Source organism: Macaca nemestrina, chromosome 5, assembly GCF_043159975.1.
Source record: "Macaca nemestrina isolate mMacNem1 chromosome 5, mMacNem.hap1, whole genome shotgun sequence".
NCBI lineage: Eukaryota > Metazoa > Chordata > Mammalia > Primates > Cercopithecidae > Macaca > Macaca nemestrina.
In genome coordinates, this window is record NC_092129.1 from 146,247,476 (window position 1) to 146,265,796 (window position 18,321).

Consider the following 18,321-nt stretch of genomic DNA (forward strand, 5'->3'; position numbering starts at 1 on the left):
TTATTCTAGGTTTTTTTTTAATTTGCGTATTTAGAATTTTCTATGTAAACAATCGTGTGATATTCAGGTAGAGACAGTTTTATTTCCTTTTCAATCTACTCACCTTTCTTTTTCTTTTTCTTTTCTTTTCTTTTCTTTTTTTTTGAGAGACAGTCTCGCTCGTTGCCCAGGCTGGAGTGCAGTGGCACGATCTTGGCTCACTGCAAGCTCTGCCTCCCAGGTTCATGACATTCTCTTGCATCATCCTCCCGAGTAGCTAGGACTGCAGGCGACCGCCACCACGCCCGACTAATTTTTTGTATTTTTATACAGATGGGGGTTCACCGTGTTAGCCAGGATGATCTCGATCTCCTGACCTTGTGATCCACCCACCTCGGCCTCCCAAAGTGCTGGGATTACAGGCGTGAGCCACCATGCCCGGCCTTTTTTTTTTTTCTTTTTTTTTTTCTTTTTTCATTGCCTTAGGGCACTAGCTGGAAATTCCAGTAAAATGTTGAATAGAAGTAGTGGGAGTGGATATCTTTGTTTTCTTCTTGATTTCAAGCTAACGTGCTCACTGTTTTACCAAAGATGCCCTTTATAGGTTGAGGCAGTTTCCTTATGTTCTAATTTGGGTTAAAAAAATTTTTTTGTTTTTTTAGAGACAGGGTCTTGCTTTAACCCAGCTTGGAGTGCAGTGGCACAATCATGGCTCACTGCAGCCTTGACCTCCTGAGCTCAGGCGATTGTCCCACCTCAGCTTTCCAAGTAGCTGGGACTACAGGTATGTGCCACCACACCTGGCTAATTTTTTTTTTTACCTTTTGGTAGAGACAGGATATCACTATGTTGACCAGGCTTATCTTGAACTCCTGGCCTCAGGCAGTCCTCCTGCTTCAGCCTCACAAAGTTTTGGGATTGGAAGTGTGAGCCACTGCGCTCAGCCTATGTTCCAATTTGGCTGAGAAGCTGAGAATTTTTATCATGAGTAGGTGTTGAATTTTTTCTTTTCATTATTATTTTTTTATTTTTGTCGTTTGTTTCGTTTTGATTGTTTTTTTATGGGTGTTGAATTTTTTTCAAATGCTTTTTGAGCATCTTCATAATGGTCATATTGTTTTTCTCCTTTATTCTTTTAATGTGGTGAGTTACATGGACTGATTTTTGAATGTTAGACTAACTTTACATTTCAGGGGTAAAAACCTTGATGACATCGTATTATCTCCTTTATGTTGCTGGGTCGATATGCTAATATTTTGATAAGGATCTTTGCAATCCTGTTCTTCATGAGGGTGTAAATGATAATTTACATGGGATATATAATTTGACCTTAAATATGCAGTTCTGTGTGTGGAATAGTCAGATATTTTATGCTTGGTGGTGGCTAGCTGCTGTTCACTGGAGTAAACAAGTGTCTGCACACTGTCCCGTGTTAGGATCATGGGGAATTCAAACGTAAATCTGTACAGGATATCTTTAGGCAGGTGAAACCTGTGGAGGTAGTTATTTCAAATACAGTCACTTCTTGAAATCATAGCTACTGGGGTAGTAATTATAAAGCAAATGTTTATGAGTTTTGATTTAGCCACTTGTTTAGTAATAGTCCTCTGGGTTTTATCCTACTGGTTCTGCCCTAGCTATGGTTTATTATTGGTATGTATCACATTCTGCAGGAACAAGATGATGTGTGGTTTTGTTTACATTATTAATAAATGATACATTGTGATTAACACTAAGATTGTACCCCAAAATGAGCAGACAGCAGTGCTTTGCATTCTTTGGATTCTCAAGATAGAAAAGCCGTCTAAAAGTTTCAGTGGTTCCAGAAGCAGAGAGGGTTATATAAAAATAAACAAAATTTAAAAAATACAGCATTGGAGGCCAGGCGCAGTGGCTCACGCCTGTAATCCCAGTACTTTGGGAGGCCGAGGTGGGTGGATCACGAGGCAGGAGATCAAGACCATCCTGGCTAACATGGTGAAACCCTGTCTCTACTAAAAATGTAAAAAGTAGCCGGGTGTGGAGGTGGGTGCCCCCCAAGTAGTCCCAGCTACTTGGGAGTCTGAGGCAGGAGAATGGCGTGAACCCGGGAGGCGGAGCTTGCAGTGAGCCAAGATCGCGCCACTGCACTCAAGACTGAGCAACAGAGCGAGACTCCATCTCAAAAAACAAACAAACAAACAAAAAAGCATTGGTGGTTTTGCTTTTTTTGAAAGACCAAATTAATCAAAAGACAGAAGAGAATGTTAGATATTTAAGAGGGTTAGAATGTTTGTTTTTGGTTGTTTATAAAAGTGCCATTATTTTTTATTAAAGAATAGTAAGCCACGTGTGGTGGTGTGCACCTGTAGTTCTAACTACTCAGAAGGCTGAGGTGGGAGGATCTCTTGAGCTCAGGAGTTTGAGGCTGCAGTGAGCTATGATTGTGTCACTGCACTCAAGCTTGGGCAACTGAACAAGACACCATCTATCTCTTTAAGAAAACAACAATGCACTAGTACTTTGAGCCTTTCAGAATTAATATATCCTTGTAGATCTTTTTTGTTGAGTACCCTCTTTTTTTTTTTTGAGATGGAGTCTCACTCTGGCACAGGCTGGAGGGCAGTGGTGCCATCTTGGCTTACTGCAACCTCCCGGGTTCAAGCGATTCTCCTGCCTCAGCCTTCTGAGTAGCTGGGATTACAGGAGCGCGCCACCACTCCGGGCTAATTTTTGTATTTTCGTGTTGTTTTTGAGACGGAGTTTCACTCTTTTGCCCAGGCTAGAATGCAATAGCATAATCTCCGCCTCCTGGGTTCAAGCGATTGTCCTGCCTCAGCCTCCCATGTAGCTGGGATTACAGACATGGACTACCATGCCTGGCTAATTTTTGTATTTTTAGTAGAAGCGGGGTTTCACCATGTTGGCCAGTCTGGTCTTGAATTCCTGACCTGAGGTGATCCGCCCGCCTCATCTTCCCAGAGTGTGTGAGCCACAGTGCTTGGCCTAATTTTTGTATTTTTAGTAGAGATGGGGTTTCACCATGTTGGCCAGGCTGGTCTTGAATTCCTTACCTCAAGTGATCCACCCGCCTTGGTCTCCCAAAGTGCTGGGTTTACAGGTGTGAGCCATCATGCCCAGCCAGAACCCTCTTTTTTGTATGAACTGCTAGTTGGTTTTGGATTTACTGATACAGCTCAATAAAACTTTCAGGCTTTATTGTTCCTAGAAAAATTTTTAAAAAGGGATTGACAAGAATTACCTCGGAAGTAAACTAAGAAGCCTTTTTTTTTTTTTTTTTTTTAATTTTATCTTACAGACAAAGGTCTTACTGTGTCACCCAGGCTGGAGTGCAGTGATGCGATCATGGCTCACTGCAGCTTCAAACTCCTGGGCTCAAGCCATCCTCCACCTCCCAGAGTGCTGGGATTACAGGCATGAGCCATGATTGTCTGGCCTGAGTTTGCAAGCTTTTTAATGTTCTGGAGGGACGCATTGCGGGACCTTGATAAATAAACAGTTTTAGTGATATGAGACAATTGATAATGAAGAGATAATATATGATGGAGATTTGAAATAATAAGTTTTGGGCTAGCAAATTTTGAGACCAAGTTGTAATACAAATCTTCATTTTTTTTCTTTTGTGTCTTGTCTAGGTGCCTTTAAAATGTCTGTTATTCCTAGCATTGCTGTGCAACTCTTGCCCTGTTCCGTCATAGTAGAACACTAGGTTATAGTTGAAGCAAAGGACTTACTGCAGGGGGATATGTGTCCAAAGCCCAGAGATAGAAGAAAGAGTAAAATTCATCTGGGAATTGTTTCCTGTATAAACATAAAATATGAGAACTTTGAGCAGTTTCATAGAAACACTATAGCAGCTTCTATAGATTGGTTTAAAAATAATTAAACCCCCTGAATCTAGTGTCCATCACACAGTGCTGCGGAATGCCACCTGATGGTCTATTAATACCACTGTTAGATCATAAGCACTCAGTAGGGCAAGTGCATCTGCTATATTCCTTCAGTCTGTGTTTTGCCTTCAATGGCAGCCTCGGTTGTGACCTTCTCGAGGAGCAGCAGCTCTCCTTGTATTCGTTCTGTATGTGATCCTAGGTACCTAGTAGGTATTGACAGTTGTCTACTTATTCATTAAAAAATAATGTTTTAGATAATTCATAGCAGTTTGAAATCAAATCTGAGGAAACAGGCATTTCCTTTTACAAAATATTTTCAGTTGTTTCTTTTCTTCATGAATACTGTTTAGGTGGGTTAATTAAAACCACAAACACCTAATTTAATAAATAACAATGGTAAGCTTTTTTCTCCCCAAATAAAATAGTCTTTCATACATTTTACTGAGAACTTCTATGTTCTGCAACTCCTCTTAGATTTTCTCATCTATGTTTTCTTTTTTTTTTGAGACGGAGTCTCGCTCTGTCGCCCAGGCTGGAGTGCAGTGGCGCGATCTCGGCTCACTGCAAGCTCCGCCTCCCGGGTTCACGCCATTCTCCTGCCTCAGCCTCCCGAGTAGCTGGGACTACAGGCGCCCACAACCGTGCCCGGCTAATTTTTTGTATTTTTAGTAGAGACGGGGTTTCACCGTGGTCTTGATCTCCTGACCTTGTGATCCGCCCGCCTCGGCCTCCCAAAGCGCTGGGATTACAGGCGTGAGCCACTGCGCCCGGCCTATGTTTTCTTAACTGTAGAAATTCCTCGTTTGGTCTTATCTAATACTAAGTAGAGATACGTGATTATTATTAGTGATCCCGTGTCAGTTTTATTTAAGCCTCAAGAATGAGTAAGTCCAGACCTCCTAATGGTCTTCACTGAGCAGATATCAGTCAAACCAGAGTGTAGAATTGAAGTAATTTGTGGAGATTTTAAAGGATCTGTGTAGTGTTAATTTTAAGGTATTTCTGGCTGGGTGCAGGGGCTCACACCTATAATTCCAGCACTTTGGTAGGCCGAGGTGGGTGGATCACTTGAGGTTAGGGGCTCAAGACCAGCCTGGGCAACATGATGAAACCCCGTGTCTACTAAAAATACAAAAATTAGCCGGACATGGTGGCATATGCCTGTAATCCCAGCTACTAGGGAGGTTGAGGCACAAGAATCACCTGAACCCAGGAGGCAGAGGTTGCAGTGAGCCAAGATCGTGTCCTGCACTCCAGCCTGGGTGACAGAGCCGGACTCTTGTCTCCAAAAAAAAAGAAAAAAAGGAAAAAGGCCAGGTGTGGTGGCTCACGCCTGTAATCCCTGTACTTTCAGAGGCCGAGGTGGGTGAATCACTTGAGGTCAGGAGTTCGAGACCATACTGGCCAACATGGTGAGACCCCATCTCTACTAAAAATACAAAAATTAGCTGGACATGGTGGTGGGCACTTGTAATCCCAGCTATTCAGGAGGCTGAGGCAGGAGAATCACTTGTACCGGGAGGCAGAGGTTGCAATGAGCCGAGATAGTACCACTGCACTCCAGCCTAGGTGACAGAGTAAGACTCTTGTCTCAGAAAAAAAAAAAAAAGTATTTCTTAGGCATTTTCTGAATTTAGGCATTTTTAATCATGGAGATATAATCACAGCCCCTCCGCCTCCCCTCCTCTCTTCTCTTGCTGACAGAATCTCACTCTGTTGCCCCTCTTCTCTTCTCTTTCTGACAGAATCTCACTCTGTCACCCAGGCTGGAGTGCAGTGGCACCATCTCGGCTCACTGTAACCTCTGCCTCCCAGGTTCCAGAGATTTTCCTGCCTCAGCCTCCTGAGTAGCTGGGATTACAGGCACGTGCCACCACGCCTGGCTACTTTTTGTATTTTCAGTAGAGACAGAGTTTCACCATGTTGGCCAGGCTGGTCTCCAACTCCTGGCCTCAGGCTATCTGCCAGCCTCAGCCTCCCAAAGTGCTGGGATTACGGGTGTCAGCCACCATGCCTGGCCCTATTTCTGTTAAATACACTATTTTTCCTGGTTTTCGGTGTCTCACCAAAATACTATCTATTTTCAGTTAGGGTGGAATAGCCTTATTTTCTCATTCCTGCTACCTCCGAATCAAGCTATGCTAAGAGAGGACCCTAAATTAGAAAAGGGGGCTAATTGTAAGTAGTAGTCATGAATGTGTCTGCACATTGCTATACATTCTACTTTTTAAAATTTAGCAGCATACATTTAGAAAGTAGCTGTGTACAAAGCACTATTCTTAGTGGAGATGGGGAATTCAAATACAGTCCCTGCCTTCAGAAGGTCTTACCACTCTCTCATACAGGAAATGAACACACACGAAAATAAATGGAACGCATGGAAGTCATCACTGGGGTGAGGCTGGATATGGCCTCTAAGTGTGAAAGTGACTTGGTCTCTCTCCCAGGGTTCTGGTTTGGAACATTGGAATTGAAGGGAAGAGTGGCTCCACCAAAGGCTGGAGTGTTAACCTGGCACTCCTATAAGAGAGCATGCCTGTGTGGAGAGTCCTGCTATTTTTCACTATGAACAATTTTAAACATAGATAGAATAATATAGTGACCCCGTTTCAATATATTCATCCCTCAGATTTAATAATTTTAGGGCTTTGGTATCTTTTCTTCATCTATCCCATTTTGTTTTTTCTTGCTATTGTGTTTTAAGGTAAATTCCAGACATCTGTCATTTTAATCCTGCATACTCTCAAGTATGCATTTCCAAAAATATGGCCATTTTCTTGCATAATGCAAATGCCACTATGAATCTAACCAAGTTAACAGTAATTCCTTTGATATCATCTCACAGAGGATGTCATTTTTAAGTCATTTCAGGCTGTCCTTGCTGTTTTTAGTGTCCTCAGGGTCTTTGTGGACCTGGTCCTAATCGTTATCATGGATAGGCTTTTTTTTTTCTGGATACTTTCTCTAATGAAATAATCTAATTGTGTTCAAGGAGTTAACTTTACTCTCAGGCAGGCGTTCTGCTGCAACAAATTTGATTACACTTCAGTAAAGCTGTGGAAAACCTCTTAATTTGTATTTAGATTTAAAATATAATCAGAAGGAGCCAGTTTTGTGACACAGTGGATAGTGCATTGGACTTGTAGCCCATTCTGATGTAGTCATTCAAAAACATATAGTCAGGAGGTGTGATGGTGTTTAGTACTCAGGGCACAAAAAGAGCTGACCACAGCTGTGTTCTTAGAGCTTTGCCTAGCATGTTATACTTTGACTTTTCTTACTCTTCTCTGCTTCAACTACCTAACCACTGCAATGGAATTAATTTACACTCCTGAAACTACTAAGAGTACAGCCTTTTCTCTCCAATACATGTGTACACATAGATGCACATGTATCCCAAACTATTCCGGGAACTGGGAGAACTGTTAATGTTCCTCTCTCTGCATTTTCTGTCTTGATTAGTGGCATCATATACCTCTAGACAGGAAATTCTAAGGCTTTTCTCTTGACTCCTATTGTCAGTTGGTCATCTTTGCAATAGCTCTATTCACTTCATTCTGGTTTTCCTGCCCTAGTTCCAGATCTTTACTGTACATCTGAATCATTACAGTAACTCTCAACTGGCCTCTGATCTTTCTCAGTTGCTTTCCCTGCCAGTCCATCAGATCCTCATTACTGCTGGTTACCATTCTAAAATAGAAATCTTATCACATCACTCCTTTGCACACAAGCCTCTTTTAGCACTCAATTGTCTACAGAATGAGATCCAACCTTCTTGGTGTGGCTTTTGAAGTGCTGTGTGTGTCAGCCACAATGGACTACATGCTGTTTCTGCAGCATACTGTACACTTTTTTTTTTTTTTTGAGATGGAGTCTCGCTTCGTTGCCCAGGCTAGAGTGCAGTGGCGCGACCTCGGCTCGCTCCGCCTCCCAGGTTCACGCCATTCTCCTGCCTCAGCCTCCTGAGTAGCTGGGACTACAGGTGCCTGCCACTATGCCCGGTTAATTTTTTTTTTTTTTTTTTTTTTTGTATTTTTAGTAGAGACGGGGTTTCTCTGTGTTAGCCAGGATGGTCTCGATCTCCTGACCTCGTGATCCGCCTGCCTTGGCCTCCCAAAGTGCAGGGATTACAGGTGTGAGCCACCGCACCTGGCCAGCATACTGTACACTCTTACCCTTCTTTGCTCTGTTTGTAAGTATTGCCTGTTTATCTGGAATGCTGATGAGTGGTGGAGGAGAGATTCTAGCCCATGTAGTTTCATTTATTGTGCTGAGTAAATGAAAGTTCTGTGGAATTGGTTGTAAGGAAGTTTTACTGGCTTCTTTTAGTTTTATGAGACTATAGATCAAAAACATTATTGCATGCACTTTCTAAAGTTCAGTACTCCAAAAGTCTGATATCTGAATGCTTTTTTTTTTTTCTTCGAGACAGAGTCTCACTCCGACATCCGAGTTGGAGTGCCGTGGTGTGGTCTTGCCTCACTGCAACCTCTGCCTCCCAGGTTCAAGTGATTCTTGTGCCTTAGCCTCCCAAATAGCTGGGATTACAGGCGCCTGCCAGTACACCCAGCTAATTTATATATATATGTGTGTGTGTGTGTGTGTACATATATACATATATACATATGTACATACATAGAGAGAGAGATACAGATATATGTTTTTTGATACAGAGTCGTGCTGCGTCACCCAGGCTGGCGTGCAGTGGCATGATCTCAACTCACTGCAACCTCTGCCTGCCGGGTTCAGGCAATTCTGCCTCAGCCTCCCGAGTAGCTGGGACTACAGGCGCTCGCCACCATGCCCAGCTAATTTTTGTATTTTTAGTAGAGATGGGGTTTCACCATATTGGCCAGGCTGGTTTCGAACTCCTGACCTTATGATCCGCCTTCCTCGGCCTCCCAAAGTGCTGGGATTACAGGCATGAGCCACAATGCCTGGCGTTTTATTTATTTATTTATTTATTTATTTATTTATTTATTTATTTTTTGAGACAGGGTCTCACTCCACTGCTGGAGTGCAGTGGCGTGATCTCTGCTCACTGCAGCCTCCACCTCCCTGGTTCAAGTGATTCTCCTATCTCAGCCTCCCAAGTAGCTAGGATTACAGGGGCATGCCACCATGCCTGGCTGATTTTTGCATTTTTAGTACAGATGGGATTTCACCATGTTGGCCATTGTGGTCTCAAACTCCTGACCTCAAGTGATCCACCCGCCTTGGCCTCCCGAAGTGTTGGGGTTACAGGCATGAGCCACTGCACCCAGCCTAATTTTTATATTTTTAGTAGAGACGGGGTTTTACCATGTTGGCCAGGCTGGTCTTGGACTCCTGACCTCAAGTGACCCATCCGCCTCACGTCCCAAAGTGCTGGGATCACAGGCATGAGCCGCCACACCCAGTCTGATGTATGATGTTTTGATAGTGGTGCCAGTCACCTTTTTGATCACTTTTTCCCGTTAAATTTCCAAATTCTGCTTTTACCTTTGTTGTTTGTTACCCTTTGCTCATGGCAGGGAGGAGGAGGAAGATGCAGAAATAAAGGAAGTAGACTTCAGTCAGAGAGAGGGAAAGTAACACCATGATACAAGAGTTTGTCAAATACCAGCTGTTTTGTGGTTTGGTAAGGAGGAAATAACTGAAAAGAAAATTAAAAAAAAAAAGCCAAAACCGAGAGAGGACATGTTTTGAAACAAGATTCTTTGTTGCATTAACATCTTAGACAGGCTTTTAAAAAATGTAGACCTAAGGATGGGGCATGGTGGCTCACACCTGTAATCGCAACACTTTGGAAGGTCAGGCTGGAGTTTGATACTAGCCTGGGCGATATGGTGAGACCTCATTTCTACAAAAAATTTAAAAATTAGCCAGGTGGTGGCATGCACCTGTAGTCCTAGCTACTTGGGAGGCTAAGGTGGAATTGCTTGAGCCTGTAAGGTGGAGTTTTCAGTGAGCTGAGATTGCCCCACTGCATTCTAGCCTGGGTGACAGAACAAAACTCTGTCTCCTCCCGCCACCCCGCCAAAAAAAAGTAGACCTAACAAAGGATGGAAATCTTTTTACTTGTCTTAGTAACTGTAATTTTTTTGGTTTTAATGAGACAGTTCGAGATTTACCTGTTTGTGTCATTTTTTAAAATGCAATTACAATATTAAGTTACAGAGTTTTCAGAAAGTTATTCAGGTGTGATTTCATGTGTCTTTTGTTTTTGTTTTAGACAAAAGAAGTTAGAAAAGGTGATGGAAGAAGAAGGCCTAAAAGATGAAGAGGTAATTAATATTGGCAGTATCTTCCTTAAAACCCAGCATGGCAGGTTGTATCTTGTCCAGCAAGTTGTTGGCCTTGTTACACATGAGAAGGGTTTCGGCCCAGTAACAGAGGAACTTGAGGGGTAGTGTGCTTCTGGATTTGGGTGTTAATGCAGAGGGACAGATTAATTATTAAGTAACTAGGAGAGGAAGGCTTCTCTAGATGCAGTTATAGTAAACTAGATTTAGAATTCCAAGAGAAAGAAGGAATGAAATCAAATTAAAATTTAAAAGAGCAAGTTATAGCATTTTTATAGAATTCACTGAAAAGTCTCCGTAGGAGTAGGGCAAGTTTTTGAAATATTTATTTACTTTACTTTTTCTGGGATACATGTGCTGAACGTGCAGGTTTATTACATAGGTACGTATGTGCCATAGTGGTTTACTGCACCTGTCAACCTGTCATCTAGGTTTTAAGCTTCGCGTACATGAGGTATTTGTCCTAATGCTCTCCCTCCACTTTCCCCCCATGCCCCGACAGGCCCCAGTGTGTCATGTTCCTGAAATCTTTATTAAGGCAAAATATCCATCTCAAATCAGCCCTTCCACCCAGTGCCCACAGATATAGTAGGAGAAAATATAGTTAACAAGGGACTGTGCAAGAAACTGGAATGGCAGTGGAAATGCCTTCGAAAATAGGATTGGCTTGCAGAACCCAGGACAGTGGTGAAAAATACCCAATACTTGTAGAAATAACAGAAAGTTAGAGCATATAATGTGTAACCAACCCAGAGGGAAAGATAAGAACACATTTTTAGTTTATATTAAACAGGATAAAGGAAAATGTTGTTGATTATTTATCCCTTCCTTCACCAAAAATGTTAGGATAGTGGATTGCTGAAGTAGGTTAGTCAGAGTTCCCAGAGGAGGCACTCATCTGTTCAGTGTGGCTTGGATGTTGTGTCTAAAGGCCGGGAAATGGAGAAGTGACCTCTTAAGAGTCCTTCTGGGGTGCTTCCATATGTGAAAAGATTATCCCTAGTCCACTGTGGACCTGTTTTCCAGCTGGGTAAGTGACAAACATGACTTGTTATCAGAATTTCAGCTCCTTCCCCTCTTCTCCCTTCCTTATTTAAATATTAGAAACGACTCCGGAGATCAGCACATGCTCGGAAGGAAACAGAGTTTCTTCGTTTGAAGAGAACAAGACTTGGATTGGAAGATTTTGAGTCCTTAAAAGTAATAGGCAGAGGAGCATTTGGTGAGGTAAAAATCACAGCTACTTGTCAAGTACAAAAATAATTGCAAAACTTCAAAGCTTCTAACCTATCATCAACTCGTAATTGTTGATATAACTGAAATGTATGGAATTACATGGGTCAGGCATGCCATCGCCACATCCTAATTGCTTTGTCTGTCTGCTTTCTCTTTTTCTTCTCTCCAAGGTCCCAGATCTCTGTTCTCTGTTTGCCAGAGATGATGTTGGTGTTTAAATATTGACTTAGGGGGAGAGTTGAAAAGTAGAAGGAAATCAACATTTATTATTTACAGGCTGCTTTTTCCCCATAATCAGGACAGTAACCCATTTTATAGATGATGAAATTAAGACTGTAAAGGTATATATAATGTCCTGTTATCACAGAGCCATTAAGCACTGGGACCAAAAGTTGGGCCCTATTTCCTGAACTCAAAGCGCTTGCTTTTCCCCATACTGCACTGCCTCTCCAGAAGGAAACTAACTAATTAACAGTGTATCTCCACCCTTTATTTCTCCCCACCAGATTGATACAGCTCTAAAAAGATGACCCTAGGAGGTAGAATTTACAGAAAGGAGTTATGTAGGTAGTGGTGGAGATTTGAAAGCATTTGCGACTTTGTCCCCACAGTTCTTGGAAATGATCCTGCTTGGGCACAAGAGCAGTTGGTTGGGGAGAGTTTGAAAGAGCCCATGCAAGGTCATTCCCATTAATGAAAAATGCCCAAAGTAGACGACCTACTGATGCAATAGTTGCAAGTATAAAAGGAACAGTATGTTATTAAAACCTGGTACCCCAGGGCCAGGCGCGGTGCCTCACGCCTGTAATCTCAGCACTTTGGAAGGCCAAGGCGGGTGGATCACGAGGTCGGGAGTTCGAGACCAGCCTGACCAACATGGTGAAACCCTGTCTCTACTAAAAATACAAAAATTGGCTGGGTGTTGTGGCACGCGCCTGTAATCCCAGCTACTCAGGAGGCTGAGGTAGGAGAATCGCTTGAACCCAGGAGGCAGATGTTGCAGTGAGCCGAGATCTGCCTCTCGGGTTCAAGTGATTCTACTGCCTCAGCCTCCCGAATAACTGGGATTACAGGCACCTGCCACCACACCCAGCCAATTTTTGTATTTTTATTAAAGACGGAGTTTCAGTATGGTGGCCAGGCTGGTCTCAAACTCCTGACCTCAGATGATCCACCTGCCTCAGCCTCCCAAAGTGCTGGGATTACAGGTGTGAGCCACTGCGACTGGCCTGAATTTTTTGTTTTTCTTTCCGGATGTTTTTCCTATGCATGAAGTTTTACTTTGTTATTATTATTTTGATTTAAGTGACAAGGTCTCACTGTGTTGCCCAGGCTGGAGTTTTGGCTGTTTACAGGCACGATCTCACTACTGATCAGCATGGGAGTTTTGACCTGCTCCATTTCTGAACCGGGCCTGTTTGCCCTTCCCTTAGGCAACCTAGTACCCCCCCAGCCAGTCCCACTTCTGGGAGGTCACCATATTCACCATATTATGCTGAACTTACTTTAGACACCTGATCAGCATAATACACCATAGCTCATAACTCCTGAGCTCAAGCGATCCCCCTACCTTAACCTCCCAAATAGCTGGGACTACAGGTATACAACACCATGCACCGCTACTTTTTTAATTAAACATCGTTGTAATCATTTACTTAGATTTTCTGAGCTGACTGGATGACATATGTCAGGGGTATAATGAGTCCTTAAATTTGAAATGGAAGGTTTTAAATTAGATTGGTTTGTTCAACTAAGGAACCAAAGCTGTTCAGATGTAGAGGTATTTGAGGATGTTTGCAGCATCGACTTTACTGTGTATAATGTATTCATTTTGGAACATTGAAAAGCATTTTCTTCTGCTTTGTTATTACTAGTTGCTCCTGTTAAAATTATAATACTTTTTCAGTTAATTATTGCATCCTATAACACATGAAAGCATTAGCTTGGTAGTATGAGTTTTTGACTTGGCATTTCTTTTGTAACTTTTTAGGTACGGCTTGTTCAGAAGAAAGATACGGGACATGTGTATGCAATGAAAATACTCCGTAAAGCAGATATGCTTGAAAAAGAGCAGGTAAAGCACAGTGGTAGCAGTGCTTTTAGCTTATTAATTTTTGTCTCCTAAAACTTTTCTTTTTGTTTAATTGAAATATATATTTTTATTACAGTTTTCTTTAGTTCTGTCATGTATGACTGTATATATAATACTACCTTTTTCCCCCTACAAAGAAGCAGTTCATATTTAAAATCACAAATAATTCCTATAGGTTATATGCAATCTTTTAAAAATTGAGAATCTGTTCGAAAAGAAGCTGTTACTTGTGTCTTCCAATGGATCACAAAATGTCCTTATTTTGAGAGCCTTTTTTTTTTGAGGTCATACGTGGTGTTGGTAGTGTGTTTCTTACCAAATGCTGAGAAATAGAAATTGTAATATATATCTCATAACTAAGGACTAGGAATTAGAATTTGGAATTTATAATCTAAAATGTGTCTTTATATGCTTCATTCTGTTTACCTAAACCAAAGTTGAGTCTTCTAGGTAGCTCATCAGTACCTGAAAAAGACCAGCCTTCCAATTTCTGATTGAATTTGAAAAATATAATGCAAATGGCAGAACAACGCAAATTCTCCTTTAATGATAAAGGATATTTTCTAAAACCAAAACCTGGTTTGCAAATCGATTTATAAAGTGCCTTATGCAAAATAAATAAAGTTTTAAATATTGGAAAGGATAAATTAAAAAGCAAGAATAGACTTTCTATAAATCTAGTCTAATGTAGCTGGTTGCTTAAGAACAGATTGCGATGGGTAATGACTGCAAATGTCCTGTAGAAGATTTGATGTTATAGGAACATGGAGACCCTGTGACAAGAACTCCCAATTTAGAGCCAAAGAGGAAGGATGGAGATTGGCCCCACATCCAATCCTTTCTACCTCTTGAGAGGAGATACAATCACTGGTCTTCCCTGTCTTCATTTAAATGCCACCCCAAAATTTGGAATTTTTATTTTCTCTCGAATTTTCATGTGTTACCGAGAAGCTTTAGACTCCCAGGAATTTCAGTTGAGAGTATCAAATACCCGGGCAGTAAGTCTTCAGACACTATACTTTATGCTAACACCAGCCTTTTTCAAAATTCACAGTAAGCCGGCCTACTTACATACTATCTACAAATTAGTTTGTGGTATGGGTGTGTAGGCACTGAAAAAGTGTCAGTTAATCTTGAGAAGGAAATTATAAGGCTTCTGCATTAATTAGTATGTTTGCATCTCATGAGTAAGTTTTGTTTTTGCAAGATATATTTCTTACAGTTTTAACCAAGGCTTAAGGCCTCTTTTTATCAAATGTTAGCAGTCAGAGTAAAACTGCAAAACAAAGTACATATGATTTTCAGAGTTAGTAATTTTACGTATACCTGGTGCCCCACATGGTTTCTAACAGAGGATGGTCCAGACATAATGTGTAAAAAGCCTTTCTCAAATACTGTGCCTTCAAAATCAGTTTCTAAAACTTTTCTAAATGAAAGTAAAGGAACTATTATAATTAACATTTTAAATGATGCATTAACTTATGGATTAAATGGTACATTAACTTAAATTGTTTAGCTCACCTTAGCTGAGGACTCAACTCCTCAACTTAACAGATCTCATTATGACCCAGTTAAAGTCTCTGGCCACAGACTCTACCTGGCTCAGCCATCTTGAAGAAGCCTGCATTGGGTTTGTGCTAGATAAAAGATGGAAGTAGACCAGTGCAAATCCATCACCATTTTGGGGTAGGGCTGACAAAGTACAGGTACAGAGGTAAAATTGCTTTTTTGTTTGCTTTTACTAAATAAACTGGGTAGGAATTAAAGCTACCCACTGAGAGTTCAGGTTATTTTTCTGCTCCACATGATGGAAATTTTTGCTACCTGGAAAAATTTAAAGGGTGAGACATGACATCTAGCTAGCTTCTGATGTTTCTCTTCCAGTGCAAAAGGAAAACCTTCAGTTGTGATGCCAGTATATAGTTATTGATGGGACAAAAAACTGGCTTTTATTTCTGCTTTCTTAGGGCATAGGATAACAACAACCCCCCCCACCTTATTAAATATTTATGGAATAGGGGAAAGATAACCTTTTTGTATGAATTGCACCTCAGACTCTTCCCTCCCTTAATCTATATTCAGCCAACTCCACTTTCAAACCATGAGGTTTCTAGCTACTGTTTCAGCCTCAAGAGAGAAGGGCAAGGTGTGCTCACAGTAGCTTTCCCCTTGACAAACAGGAAATATTGTGGTCACCATTCTGTCCTCCAGGGTGAGTGACAAGTGGTAATTGTAGTGCCTCCCCTTTTCTTTGGCTCCCTGCAGTAGGTAGAGACCTTAATGGGAGCCAGGGGAGACAGGCAGATGAAGGCTGCCTTCTAGTGTATTAATGTCTTATAGTGACTGGGTCTTAGCCATGGCTGTGGGGCAGCAAGCAACATTGCTGTTTCCCAAAAGCTTTGCTTCTGTATTAAGATCAAGTAAAGGCAGATCCTTTACTTGGCTTCATTGTGTTTCTTTCTTTTTTTTTTTTTGAGACGGAGTCTCGCTCTGCCACCCAGGCTGGAGTGCAGTGGCCGGATCTCAGCTCACTGCAAGCTCCGCCTCCCGGGTTCACGCCATTCTCCTGCCTCAGCCTCCCGAGTAGCTGGGACTATAGGCGCCCGCCACCTCGCCCGGCTAGTTTTTTGTCTTTTTTAGTAGAGACGGGGTTTCACCGTGTTAGCCAGGATGGTCTCGATCTCCTGACCTCGTGATCCGCCCGTCTCGGCCTCCCAAAGTGCTGGGATTACAGGCGTGAGCCACCGCGCCCGGCCCATTGTGTTTCATAGCACTGTTTCTTTTCACCCTTATTGTCCATTTTTTTCCCACCCCAATACCATAAGTACAGATGTAAAGATGTAGGTTTTCTGTACAGTTGCAGCTTTTAAAAAAATTCCCCAAAGAACGATTTTAGTAGACACTGAAAACTCAAATACATAAAGTCAAATGCCTCTGGGTCCCCAAGAGTTAGCATGGAAGCCTGAAGCAAGTTAGGTATAAGACCAGGGGAGAGGGTGGGATCTGTGTTGAAATGGAAGAGTGCCTTGTCTCCCTAAAGATACGTCAATAAAACAAACAACCATCGTATCAAACATTGTATTAAACCAAACAACAGCCATGGACTAAATTTGCCAACAGAAGTGCCAATTTGTGAATCTTGGTACATGTTTTACTTCAGAACATATTGTAAAAAGTCAAGACCTGTAGCATATATTAAGACCAAAACCGCTACTCAGGGATTGGACTGAGTCTTAATAAATTTAGATCTGAATCAACCCAATTTAGAACTTGTGACACTTAAAAAAGAGGGGAGGGGCCAGGTGTGGTGGCACGCACCTGTAATCCTAGCTACTCAGGAGGCTGAGGCAGAAGGATCACTTTAGACCAGGAGTTTGAGGCTTCAGTGAGCTATGATCACGCCACTGTACTCTAGCCGGGGTGACAGAGTGAGACCCCATCTCGTTTTAAAAAAAGTTTGGGGGGGGGGAATTTGATAATATGCAGTGATGTTTGATTACTGTTCTGCATTTAAATTAAATAAAGTAAATTTGATAATAAAGCATTGCTTTAACAAAATAATTCCAGTTCTCTCAAACTTGCTACAACTTGGTCTCTTTAGCTAGATATTTCAGTGAAAGTATAAAACTGGAAATGTCATTAATTTGAATCTACAACTTTTCTTAGGTTTTCTTATATTTCAATTCAGTAAGGATTGATTGAGCTCACAACAGTGAACTAAATGCTGTGGTATCATAGCATTCTAGAATTTTCAGTGAGCTCACTGTCCTTGCAGATACTATTGCAGACCTGAGGAAGGAGTCTCACTTTGGGGACTTATTTTTATCATAAAAGATTATTAGACAAAACTGTATGCAGAAGAGTAGTAATTTTAATCAGAGATTCAGTTTTTAGCAATGTTAAAGTTGCTATTTGCATTAAAGCCATTCATTTTGCCATTTTTTAAAGCCTTTCATCACTCAAGTTTTCATCACTGAATACCTTCAAGTCAAATGTCAATTTTGAGTTAGTAGGTTTGCCTAAGCAGAAATTGGATCTTTTGTATCATCACGATTAAATACTCAAAACAGTATTTAAACACAGTATTTAAATTGTTTAAGCAAATATACAATCTAATAAAGCAGAGCAAGCTTTGTCATTAATCAAATGCATATACCTCCAGGTTGGCCACATTCGTGCGGAGCGTGACATTCTAGTGGAGGCAGACAGTTTGTGGGTTGTGAAAATGTTCTATAGTTTTCAGGATAAGCTAAACCTCTACCTAATCATGGAGTTCCTGCCTGGAGGTAATTACTTGACGATGAAAGGTCATTTTTTCTTTTTGTTCTGTGGTTTCTTTCTCTCACATCACAATTAACCCTCCTTTCTACTTTTAAATGTACTCACAGAGTTGCTTTCTATATCCTTTTTTAGGTCTATAAAGGAAGTCAGTAACCTGTCTTGTGCTGGGGTGCCTTTCTACAATCTTAGTGCCATAAAAGTAACCTTTTCATTCATTCACATGATTTCAGATGGACATTTCTTTCTTTTCTTCCCTTTTTAAAATATATAGGAATAAACAGGGTGCTCTGCCTGCTCTTCTGTCAATGAGAATCATATATGATCAATAACCCAAGTGGCAACATTGAAGCTATAACATTATTTGCTCCAACTTTTTGTTTCTTTTTGTATAACGTATTAATAAGGAGTGAATTTTTTATTACCTATATTAGTAGCCAGAATCAATTTCTCATTTCTGAAATTTTAAGTTTTAGTAACTCAGCACGAACATCTAAGACAGCTCCAAAGTAAACCCAGAACAGAACATGCCATCTGTTCTGAGGAAAGCAGTCTGTTT

The 18,321-nt window shown here is 41.3% G+C and overlaps 1 protein-coding gene across 5 annotated transcripts in view; it reads left to right on the top strand.

Annotated features, from left to right (window-relative positions):
* LOC105474524 (serine/threonine kinase 38) overlaps positions 1-18,321 on the top strand; it is an 83,016-nt gene that overhangs the window by 13,369 nt on the left and 51,326 nt on the right. For all 5 annotated transcript variants that reach the window (XM_011729276.3, XM_011729275.2, XM_024790600.2 and 2 more), the window contains exons 3-6: positions 10,087-10,138; positions 11,261-11,383; positions 13,383-13,466; positions 17,647-17,770. In XM_011729276.3, coding sequence (XP_011727578.1) covers positions 10,087-10,138; positions 11,261-11,383; positions 13,383-13,466; positions 17,647-17,770 — 383 coding nt within the window. The remainder of the gene's footprint in view (positions 1-10,086; positions 10,139-11,260; positions 11,384-13,382; positions 13,467-17,646; positions 17,771-18,321) is intronic.